At 42.3% G+C, this 12,480-nt stretch overlaps 1 protein-coding gene across 3 annotated transcripts in view; it reads left to right on the top strand.

Moving 5' to 3' along the window:
* mmp16a (matrix metallopeptidase 16a (membrane-inserted)) overlaps window positions 1-12,480 on the top strand; it is a 220,893-nt gene that overhangs the window by 183,718 nt on the left and 24,695 nt on the right. For all 3 annotated transcript variants that reach the window (XM_080194372.1, XM_080194374.1, XM_080194373.1), the window contains one exon: window positions 3,566-3,704. In XM_080194372.1, the coding sequence (XP_080050498.1) occupies window positions 3,566-3,704 (139 nt within the window). The remainder of the gene's footprint in view (window positions 1-3,565; window positions 3,705-12,480) is intronic.

Below are 12,480 nucleotides of genomic sequence, written 5' to 3'. Positions count from 1 at the left end.
ATTTTTTTAATAAGGAGACCAAAACTGCACACAGTTCAAGGCCTTGTACAACTCCAGTAAAACTTCCCTGCTTTTCTATCCCAGTCCTGTTGCAAAATATACCAACAATCCATTTGCCTCCCTAATCACTTACTGTATCTGCATTCAAGCTATATGATTCATGGACCAGGATACCTACATCACTTTATGTCAGTATTTAAATAATGTACTGCTTTTCTATTCTTCTTGCCAAAGTGAATAAATTCACAGTTACCTATGTTATACTCCAGCTGCCAAAGTTTTGTCCGCTCACTTACTCTGCCTATATCCCTTCGCCACCTCCTCTTGACGATTTACTTTTCTACCTATCTTGGTGTCATCAGTAAATTGAGCTAGCATACATTTGGTCCCTTCATCCAAGTTATAGATTGTAAATAGTTGAGGACCCAGCCCTAATCACTGTGGCATTCTACTCGTTACAGCTTGCCAATCAGAAAAAGACCCAGTTATCCCTAATATTTCCTGTTAGCCAACCAATCCTATGTCCACGCTTATATGTTATCCCCTACAACACGCGGTCAGTTTAATTTTGGCATGGTGGCCTCTGAGATTAAAGTGCTTTTCAACTAGGCAGTATTTAATTCTGGCATCAGAGGAGAGCTGATCTTTGATTCCTGAAATCGAGGTGAGTCTTTTTCCCCCCATATCCATAGGATAAGTCCATGAAGTCTTGATGTGAGCAAAACGTCATCAGCTTTGAAGACTTCTGCTGAAATACCATCAGAGCCACAGGCTTAGTTATTTGTCATCTGTTTCACTGTTATTTGCAGTGGTTCACTGGTGGTTCACTGACGGGTTCTGCCTCAGAGTACTGGGGGAAACGTGGTGAGTATCAGCTGGCACTATCGATTCCTGGTTGTTCATAATGTCCTTTTCAGTGTTGACAGGTGGAATTGTCATCCTTAAGAAGAGAAACACCATCATGTGAACAATTGTGTCCATTTGGTCTATAGATGGCTCTAATAGCTTTAAAAAAAAGCAATGCTCATGAATATCAGCATATTGTTGGATCTCTTGGGCTTTCTCTTCCCACTGCATATCCTTTATCTATAGATGTTAGCCTTGAACTGCTGATAGAATGCTGCCTTCTTGAGGTGTGACCTTGGGTTGTTCTGCCAGGCAATGAGGGACACTCATTTTTGTTCCAGGAGATCACGTATGTCAGCATTGTTTGCACTTAACTGGACCTGGTGTTAATGATGCTCAAACCCAATGGACTGGGCACAGGAATCTAGTACAGATTATTTTATTTGACCCTATTATCCTAGAATTGAGTTGAATATGTGAAGATTTTCCCAGGTTGGCCATGATCTGTACTTGGAATTCCTCTCTTCAGTCGGATTGCTTTAGAGCTGCGACTTGTGGACAGGAATGCTGTCTCACCTGATGAAGGAGCTGCACTTTGAAAGCTAGTGGCTTTTGCTACCAGATAAACCTGTTGGACTTTAACTTGGTGTTGTGAGACTTCTTACTGTAATCAGAGGGAGTCAGGGAGGCATCAGGCACTCCATCTTTACCATCTAACTTTCCTATTCTATGTCTCCCCAAACCCCCCACCTCGAAGCCTGCTCCGGAGAGTGGCATTAAATTCTACCCATCATGTGCATAGTGCTTATTGAAGTGCTGTTATGTCAACAAATATGTTCCATTGTATTTGTTGAATTTTCTCAATTCCACAGTCAGGCAACTAGGTTTAAGTGCATCTCCAAAAAGCTTTGATAGTGGCCACTAAGCTGTTGGTTCCCCAGCCCTTCCTGTTCTCTTCATTGAAGGAGGCAATGTGGTGGTGACTGTCTTACAGTGGATAAAAATAAGAGAGAAGAATTCAGTTATAAATTATGGAATAGAAAAAATTTGAGCCTATTGGAATTCATTAACAAATCTGTGAAAGCATTTTTGAAAGATTTGTGGCAAATTCTAACTTGTGAAAGGACGGTAAAATGCATGATAAAATCATCACTTGCAGTACTAAAATAATACTGCAGGGCTATTTAGTCTTGTTGTAGCAAATGAGTAAATAAGTTGTAAAAACTCCATATCAGCCATTAATGACCGAATTTGATATTAAAAAGTGGTTTGTGTTCTTTTGTAAATGTAGCTTCTGCTTGCAAATTGTACATCTCAGTTAAGAAATCTTCAAAATTCTGCCAAAGCTTCATAAAATTGAAGGTGGTAGTTTTGACTGTGTAAAATTGGGGCATTAATGGAAATGAAACTCAGAAGAACTATATAATATAATATAATGTGGGACTGAATCCATAATACATGTTTTTACATTATCACCCAAAGTCAAAATTGAAGTATTGAAAGAACACCAATTTGAATATAAATCCCTCTCAATTCAGCATGAACCTTGCTTGTAGTTTGTCAATGTGAAAGGGTATTAAGGCGCAAAATTACAGTTTAGTAGCTGTCATTTGTCATTGGAGCTTCAACTTATGCTTACATAATTGGCACAAATTATTGGCATATCTTTTGTCAGGATTTGTGACAAGCAAAATACTCTCGTCAAAGTGACATAAAAATAGAATAGTAGAATTGTATAGAAAGACTCTGGAAAGAGTAAAGGTTGTTAATGTTTCAAATCTAAACCACCCCCCGCCCCATCTAAAATGAAAACTGAAAGATAATCCAGCATTTTAATAAGGGTGGTGGAAAGAAGAGAGGCGAAAAGATGAGATATCCTCAGTTCTATTAAGAGTCATCGACCCAAATCGTTACCTTCTGTTTCTGTCTCTCCACAGATGCGAAACAAACCAGCGCTTTCAATTTTTTTATGAGAGATATTCTGTGCCCAGAAAGCAACTAATATGTTAAATAACTTGCAATTCTTTAATTAAAAACTGTGTTTCGAGTACTTCCTATTTTTCAGGTGATTTTAACCTAACTTGCCCCAGCAACAAGCTTTGAAGGTTCACTAGGTTGATCGCAGGTATGAAGGGATTTACTTATGGAAAGAGGTTAAGTAGGTTGGGCCTATACTTATTGGAGTTTAGAGGAATGAGAGGTGATCATATTGAGACAAAGAGAATTCACAAGGGGCTTGAGAGTAGATGCTGAGAGGTTGTTTCCCCTTATGGGAGAGTCTGGGATCAGAAGGCATGATCTCAGAGTAAGGGTCACTCATTAAAGGCAGTGATGAGGGAGAATTTCTTCTCTCAGATGATAGTGAATCTGTAGATTTCTTTATCACAGAGAGCTGTGGTCGCAAGGTTGTTAAGTATATTTAAAGTTGAGATAGACAGATTTTTAATTGTCTATTAAAAAGGGGATCAAGCGTTATGGGGATGAGGCAGGAAAGTGGAGTTGGGGCTTATGATATCAGGTTAGTTGTGATTTCATTGAATGGCAGAGCAGGCTCGGTGGTCAGAATGGCCTACTCCTGTCCCTATATGCTACAGTGTTATGGTAGACCACCTATTTAACATCCACTCCAATCTTAATTTCCTGTGTGTAAATGTACACAAATGTAAATAGTATATAGAAATTCTAAAGAAAATTTAATTAGCAAATTGTCTAATTGCAGGACCATTGGTTTTGGCGTGTTCGAAACAATAAAGTTCTGGATGGTTACCCCATGCAAATTGCTTATTTCTGGAGAGGTCTGCCTTCAAACATTGACGCAGTCTATGAACGGCCCGATGGGAAGTTTGTGTTTTTTAAAGGTAAGTATGAATTTTTGTCAGCAGAAAGAAAAAAATGATTGTGCTTCTACAATGCAAAGGAAGTGTTTCTTTTTAAATGTTGCAGACTCCAGAAAGATTTTCCTATCTAGTATCTGTTCAGTATTTAATTTTGGATTAGTCCCATTTTATTCGATGATGGAATTTAAACATGACATATGCGAAACATAATTCAGTTAACAGATGTGCTGAACAAAATTTGTATTAGCTTTGGTCTGCTATCATAAAAGATGATCATCTACAGGAATATGATGAAATGTATTTATAAATCAAATAGACTGCAGCCAGTTGATAAATTCCAGCTGAGGAATCAATCAAACTATTGATTCTTTGAGTCGTCCTTTATTGCTACTTTCAAAACTTATTTATATTCAGAACTGAACGTTACGTAAAACTAATGTACTGCATCATCTTATTGAGTCCTGCAAGATACAATCAGAAAAAATGATGAGTTTTTTTGCGTTGGCTCGGTGTCTTAATGCATGAAATCAGATGATATTGTGCAATACACTCGTCTTTCTGATATAGACATTAAATTAAGATCTGTTCTCTGAGGTGAAAGTAAAAGATCTCAACACTATTCAAAGAAGATGCTGATATTCTTCCATTTTCATAGCCAAGCCTCATTTCCAAGAATTGAGGAACTTGGAAGCATGAAATGTTCCCATCTGGCAACAGGACACCTGGAAGGCAGCCACTTGCGAAGGACCTTAAATGATCCCTTCTAGGGATGTGTGTGTAGAAGCAAAGCTAGTGAAACGAATCACCATTTTCAGGAACATTTCTGCAATGTATATAGAGCAAGGATTTTAAGGGCCATACTTATGTCATTGAAACAAGATACTGGAATTGGGACATCTCCCAATTCAGCAGACTTGTCTCCTTGGAATTAACCCCTGCACGCACGATTTACACTCCAGGGGATCTGATCAAGTGAGGCCTGCCGCCTCTGGAGTTTGGAGGTAGCCACAAAGGAGGCCGAGTGCCAACAGGTGGTTGGTACTCTGTAACTTCAATCTATTTGTATAAGAGGCTGTTAGGTCCCAGAGCCCACATCTCTCACCCCCATGTATCCTACATGCCCCCTCATAGACTCCATTTCACTGCCATATAACATCATACCTTCATGTCAGTTCACAATCCCCATGTCGTGTATATTACCCTTCTTTCTCACCCCATGTCACCTCCATTACTCTCATACCCCTCTCCCATATTCATTCACCGAATATCCGCAAACCTCTAGAACCGATGGATATGGGGAAAAAATGAATTTTTAACACAGAGTTCTGACTCATAGTAGAAAAAAATCTAATTCATGAAACCCACTCACAGATTTTAGGTCCTCTCAAGTGTTATTAAAAACAAAGAAACTTCCATTCATCAACTACATTAAAGACAACTAATCCTTTAATGCCCTCTTAAAACTGTCAATCAAAATAGAAACTGCACCCCCGCTACTGAGGTAAGTGTTTCTGGAGCTTTTGAAACATAGCCAAGCATTCATAATAAACTCAGGTGTGATAACAGCCCTTGGGAAATGACAAGTCTGTTGAAACTTCAGGAACAGACAGCATTTTTTTCTCTCAGCTACACCAGATGGCCAGTCAATGCACTCCAGTAGCAGGTGTTTGCTTTTCACTGTAGCTGGCTGCTGCAGCCTATCCTTATTTCTGAAGGGTGGGGGATTTAAATAACTTCAAACCATGACACATAAACTGATTTCCTTTCATCACAAGCATTTTTACCTCCTCCATAAAATGTATGACTCCCACGTTGTGGGAAAGACCCTTGGAACACTGGAAGCTTGTTCTGTTTTGTAGTCAGCACTAATTTCATGGCTTTGCTGAGATCAGATTTCTTACTGGAGTGTTTCATGCTCTGACTCCTTCCCCCATCAGCAAAAGTGGAATTTGCCAGAATATGGGACTTGACTTGTCCTTCAGGCCCCACATGCTGTTCTTCTCCACCTCTGAAGTTGGCCCAACTTTGTGGAACTCTGGCCCTAATTTTGAAGGTATCAAAAAGAATAGCTAGAATTTTATCACCATGTGAATTGGAGAGTGCGAGGGGGCGGACAGTGGGAAGGTCTTTGGCATTGGGCGGGATTTTACAATTTCAGGAAGAGTGAGGCCTCAAAATCCTGTCCATTATGTCATCCTGGAGCCTGGAGGGGGAGCAACTGGGACCCTGTATCTGGCTTGGCTTGACTACAGCTAGTGATGCCTATATTGACCACTGAAAAGTCCCCTCATATGCAGAGATGAAAGGAATGTTGTGTGAGGTACAGGCTGGAGGGGATGCTGTTTGTAATTATATCATTCCACCCTTATTAACTTCAAGCCCAGACCTATTTCTGCACAGAGCTTAAACCATCCAGATCAAAATCTCCCAAAGATTGGAGGAGGCAGGAGCATTTGCGATTGGGAATCAGCCATGTGGGCTAGTTCCAGATCCCAATCCCACATGGCCTCCTTTAAATACCTTCCCCATCAACTGCAATTTGCGATGCATCAGGCAATTAAAACCACAAAACCAGTTTGTCATCCAATCAGGGATTAAGGTCCATACACTGAATGGTCAATGGGGGGCCTCCAACACTCTGATAGGCAGCTGTACAGGCAACTGATTCAAGAACAGCTTCTTCTCTGCTGCCACCAGACTTTTGAATGGGACTACCTCATATTAAGTTCATCTTTCTCTACCCCCCAGCTATGTTCTGCACTCTCTCGCTTACTTCTCTATGTATTCATCTGGCAGTAGGGATACTTCAACTGCAAGTGATAAAAGAACTAACTTCAAAAAGTAAATCAAAGAAAAAGGCTTATTAAAAAGGTTTAATAAAGAAAGTTACTCCAACACTTCAGGCCACACCCTGGGCCATTCTAGCTCCCCACAATTCTCATCGCTTTTTTATTTAAACTGGGTCAGCTGACCACCACACCATTTTGCCATTGGTTGCATTGTCTAATGGGTCAGCTGATCTTTACACCAAGTTCCCATTGGTTACATTATAATTGACTCTCCTTTTCACCTCCTTTCAAATTAATTTTAAGTAACCGTCCTCCGGTATTCTTAACAACTTTCCAGTACCTGCACCCCGTTTAGTAATCAGATAATTGTAGATTTGCACCAATCCTGTTGAGCTTTGAAACCTCCTTGTTTTTCAGCATTTGTTTAATACTGGCCAAATCAATTCTGTCGCTTTTCTGTCAAATGAACATTGTCCACATAACACTCAATTGGTACCTACTTTCCCAACGTTGCCATAAAAAATCACTATTAATGTGTCAGAAAGATATGTCCCCATACCTACTGCCTTCACTAATGCAAGGTTTCAGCCGCCAATGTACTTTTGACCGTCGTTTTTATTTTCTTTGCTTCCCAGGCCAAGGGCCAACGTTTTCCTTCCTTACCTACCAAGAATATTATGAATCCGGCACTGCTTGAATGTCCATCTGGTAGATTAGCATGTGAAGCATCACTAGACACAACTAGCTTCATGTCTCCCAGTGCTGGGAATTTAATGACACCGCCCTCTAATTTTAGCTCTTTTAAAGTTTTTGCATTTGCATGCATTTAAATTGACTGAAAAAGCTGTACACCCAACTTTACTGGCACTTCTCCCTTTACCACCGCATTTGCCCATTCAGAATCAACGCGAAACAGACATGCTCCATAGAAGTCCGATTTGGGCGCTCCAGTTAGAGAGGAGGTAGGTGCCAAGCATCCGACAGCTCTCTGCTGATATTGGTGGGGGGAGGGGAGATGGGCCTGCTGCCATTTTGCTTGAGATTGGTGGGGGAGACAGGGGGCCGCTCGAACTCTGCTTGAGATTGGTGGGGGGGAAGGTGGGGTCCGCTGCCACTCTGTCTGAGACTCGTGGAGGGGCAGAGTGGTCCACTGCCACTCTGCCTGAGACCAGTGGAGAGGAAGGGGTTCCGCTGCCACTCTACCTGTGATTAGTGGAGGGGAAGGGGGCTTCGCTGCCACTCTACCTGTGATTAGCGGAGGGGAAGGGGGCTTTGCTGCCACTCTGTCTGGGATTAGTTTGGGGGGAGGGGCCCACGATCGGTCTCAGTGTCATGAGTGTGGGGAGGGTTAAGGGGGTCAGTAATGTTGTGGGCGTGGGGCAGTGTCTGTGGGGGCCAGGGGAGAGCATTTTCCACCATGGGAGCGATATGGCAGGGGAGCAGCATTCTATCATTTTTTTTCTACACATGCAGAGTTGGAGGCGTCAATAGGAGCTGCTGGATTTTGGGTGCGTTAAGCTCCACCCGCAGGCTTCTGCAGCGCAAGTGGAATCACTGATATGTTTGCAGGCAGAGTTCGTATCGTGGTGCCTGAGAACAGGTCTAAAAGTCAGATCTGAAACACTCCCAGTTTCAAGTCCGCCAGAACTTAGAATCAAAGTGATAAAATAGGACTCAATTGGTTACATTATAACACTATGTACGGTATACTTTGTCTGTATACTGTGCAAGAGTTAATACTTTCCACTGTATACTAATACACGTGGCAATAATCAAATCAAATCAAACAAAGGTGAGAGCTGCCATTGTGAGGTTGCAGACACCGAGGCACAAGAACAGATAAGTTAACTTTAATTTCCACAGTTGCCTGATTATCATCCTGGAAGGGCAAACTGTGGATCAGAGGCTGTAATGGTTTTAGCTGGTGGACCCCTTTCTTGGTCAATTGTGCTCGTCACACTATCATTCTGACTCCCCTCCCCAAATTAACCTGGGCATGGTCCATTCCAATGTTGGAATGGACCATGCCCAGGTTAATTTGGGGAGCACCTAAATAGGCCATTAATTAAATTTAATTAGCCTTAATTGGTTAGCTAATGTTTGCCAACAGGCAGGTGATTCAGTCCAGAGCGAGCTTTTCAAAATGGCCCAGATATGTCTGGGATTGTGGTAGGAAAATGGCACATCAGCTGGCTGCATGGTTAACAGTGATTAGCACGGCTGCCTCACAGCGCCAGCGACCTGGGCCCAATTCCTGGCTTGGGCCACTGTCTGTGTGGAGCTTGCAAATTCTCCCCGTGTTTGTGTGGGTTTCCTCTGAGTACTCTGGTTTCCTCCCACAGTCCAAAGATGTGTGGGTTAGGTTGAGTGGCCAGGCTGAATTGCCCCTAGTTTTGGGGGGATTATTAGGGTAAATATATGGGGTTACGGGGATAGGGCCTCAATGAGTTTGTTGTCAGTGCAGGCTTGATGAGCCAAATGCCTCTTTCTGTACTGTAGGGATTCTATGAAATTACGAGCCCACTTGCTTCCAACACCTTTAGAAGTCTCAGATTCCTGGCTTTTCAACAAGTCACTCTATCTTGATCCCAATACTGCCGTAGTCCAAATAAGGTGGTTGTGACATGAAAATCACTTCCATCGTCTGGGCTAACACAAGAAGATTGCCAATGCCAGTAGAATATAGTCTCAGAAGACTTTAAGGAAAAAAGGCAAGAAATCTGAGGTAAAGGAAGAGACATGGGAGATCTCTTTCTGCCCCTTCCAGTTTAGTTTGTTTTCCTGATGAGGTTATAGTTATATAATGAAATTTAAAAAACCAGTTTCATGTTGTGTGCATCTGGCTCCTCTATAGGATAAATTCACTCACTGAAGGGAGCAAACGTCTGTGATAGGCCTACAAAAAAAGGGCCATAGCCTCCACATTCCCCCCGTGTGCCATTGCGAGGGGTGTGGAAATCTCTCTCAGATGTTCACATGTTCAGGTTTGCATGGCAACTGCCCAGAAGCACAACTTTCATCTGGGCAATTGTCTTGTGCTGAGAACCATCTAAAAATGTGAGTTAAATCGCAAACTTCGGATGGTTCCACCAGGGTTACACCTATAGTTACTCAAAGACTTAGAAGATTTAAAACCTCTTCTAACTTGTGGGTAACTATTGTAAAGACCCAGACCAACAGCCCCTGCAATTCCCCCCCGCCTCCCACAGGACTCCCCCCAGCACCCATCCCCTAACTAACTATTCCTGCCCCCTTTGCTCCCAATAGGATTCTCCCACCCTCATGGGACTCCTCCCCACACCCCACCGGACCTGGCCCAGCACCCCCTTCAGCGGGCTCAACCCAGCGTGGCCCTCCCCCAAACAGGTTCAACACCCTCACTCAGGCCTGACCCCATCCCCACCTGACCTGTCCCAACTCCCCAGCTAGTCTTATTCAAGTGGACTACTCGCTGGCCTGCCAATTTCAATGGGACCTTTAACTTATCTGGTTGGTGGCAACTCCTGCTCAAAAATGGGGATGTGTCCCACTTCACTTTGACGGAGAGGGACTGTAACACTGGGCCTCAGGGACAGCTCCGCTACCTGGAACTCACCTGGCCTGAGTCAGAAGGTTGGACAAGATAGGCACGGAAGGAAAACCACAAAGGTAACGGAGCAGAGAGAAGCAATTCAACACTGATTCCAAGAATTACCTAAATAAAAATTCAAATTTCAACCTAACCCACCTGATTCAGTGTTTGAGTCAGACGCCAATTTTAGGCCCATCTGATTTTTACACTTTTTTGGCTTCAATGGAGCTTAAATTCGGTCCAGGTATGAATAGGACATCTGATCCAAAGCTTCCCGGATTCCACTGGCTGTGTTACGTTAATATTGAGACTGTGCACATAAGGTAGCCTGTAAAATTATTAAATGGCATTTAATGTAACATTTGCACAAATGCCTATATGAAGCTTTAGCAAGATAATCTAGTGAATTGAATTTAACACAAACCCATTTTTTAACAAGAATTTAAAAGGAATTTACAGAGGAATTTACAAAGGTTTACAGACCATTCTGCCCATAAACCCAGGCTGTCATTTTTATTAGTCACGGAAGCTAATTCCATTTTACTCTTTATTCCCCATAATCCCTTAATGCACTTACTGCCCAGGCAATTAGCTTCTCTTTAAATACCTTCAGTAATTTTGCATCTGTTATCTTGTGACACGGTACATTCTCCATTGTCACAACACAATGTATCAAAAATTTTCGTTTGTTTTGTTTGAATTCTAAGAATCTGCACCTTCTCCATGAAGGAAAATTCCCTATCTGTCCTTGATAATACCTTTAATATTTTAAACCTGCCAATCATGCTCCTTCATCTGAAAAGACTATGATTTGTATATTGATATAGTGTGTTACAGACAGGCAAGGGTTTAATTTGTAAAGATTAATCTTTACAAATTAATGCACCTATATTATTAATCCACCAACATTATTTTTGATTTCCCCCTTTATAAGGAGTGCCATATTTTCCCAAACCCTTCAGTTTGGAGTGAAGGATTCCTTTATGAATAACCCTGATAACAACTCAGGATAAGGTAAAGTAAGAGGATTGATTTATTCTCCATACACACAACACACGAAGGGATTTTATAATGCGGCACCCAGTTTGCACTCATGCAATAAGAGAGAAATAAAGGGAAAGGAAGGCGTGCAGAGCACAACAAAGAATTTTGGTTTCATGTGAGGTCAGAATCCAGAATCAAAAGTCCAGTGGTGTATTCCTTCAAAGATTAGTGGGTTGAAACTGGTGCAGCATGGTCCCCCTTTCCAGAAGCAAGGATTTCCACGGTAGAAGAACGCACACAGAAACGATTGAGTCCTATAGGCACTGATACAGGAGTTCCAATGTACACAGTGTGGCTCAGGGCCAGGCAGTTTACCTGGACAGCTCATTCTGCTGCTACCTATCAGATGATAAATTGGTAAACTGCCTGGATTCAGTTCCAATCAGTTATATTACAGGTTCTAAACTTGGTGGAGGTCATGGGACTTCCTCCCACATTTTCTCCAAGATTTTGGATAAAAGATTTTGTCAGATTTGGAAGCTGGAGAGGTTTAATAGAGGGGTTAAGATCACTTTTGTCCTTGCAGATACACCAGCTGGAATTTTACCGCATTGCCTGCCACGGGAATCAGAGCGGGCAAAGGGCAGACATTGGAAAGGTCCGTTGACCTCGGGCAGGATTTTACAGTTTTGGGATGAACAAGGCCATAAGATCCCACCCACCATCTCCATAGCCAGACCTCTGCCTTGGAAATGTGCAGGGTATTGGTATAATTCTTTCCAGCTTGATTTTTTGCAGTCACAGGGGCATTAGTGTCGCTTTAAAGATAACAAGGTTTTAGCTGGTTTTCTGAAGACTAGAAATTCCTCTGATGTGACTTGTAGCTGGCCAGGGATGTCCGGGGGCTTTGTCCATTTTGTAAATAAAATCATAACGTTATAAAGCAGCCAGGTTGAAGTAGATATATATTTTCCTTTCTGTCTTCTGGATGGGACACACCTCCCCATTGGAGAAAAATCAGATGAATTCGATGTCACTTCATATTTCTGTGTGGTCTTAGGGAAGGAGGAATAGGAAATGCAAAAGTATACTTGCATTCTCATTCATACTGGCACATTAGACAGCAGCAAGCAGGAGAGTGACAGTTCCACGCTGCTTGAGGAAGTGTATTCAGTGCTAGAGTTCTGATTTCCCTCTGTTGGGGATCAGGCTTTGCAGCCTTTTGATTAAATACCCTCAAAAAGGGTCTGGAGGTTTTAGAGGGTAGTTAGCTTTCAGGGGTGAGTGATGGTTAAGCTGCTCTGCGTGATTCATAAGGCAGTGCTGGACATCTCATTCTGTGGGTGCCATGTCCTGGGATCATAGGACTGAACTGCTGTTGTCCAGCCTAGCTCCCGGCTGTCCACTTTGGTAACCTATGGGCTCAGGTGTTTGGGCCCAGAGACTGGAATAC

Source organism: Carcharhinus amblyrhynchos, chromosome 8, assembly GCF_965287045.1.
Source record: "Carcharhinus amblyrhynchos chromosome 8, sCarAmb.v2.hapA, whole genome shotgun sequence".
Lineage (NCBI taxonomy): Eukaryota > Metazoa > Chordata > Chondrichthyes > Carcharhiniformes > Carcharhinidae > Carcharhinus > Carcharhinus amblyrhynchos.
This window is presented reverse-complemented; position numbering and strand designations above follow the sequence as displayed.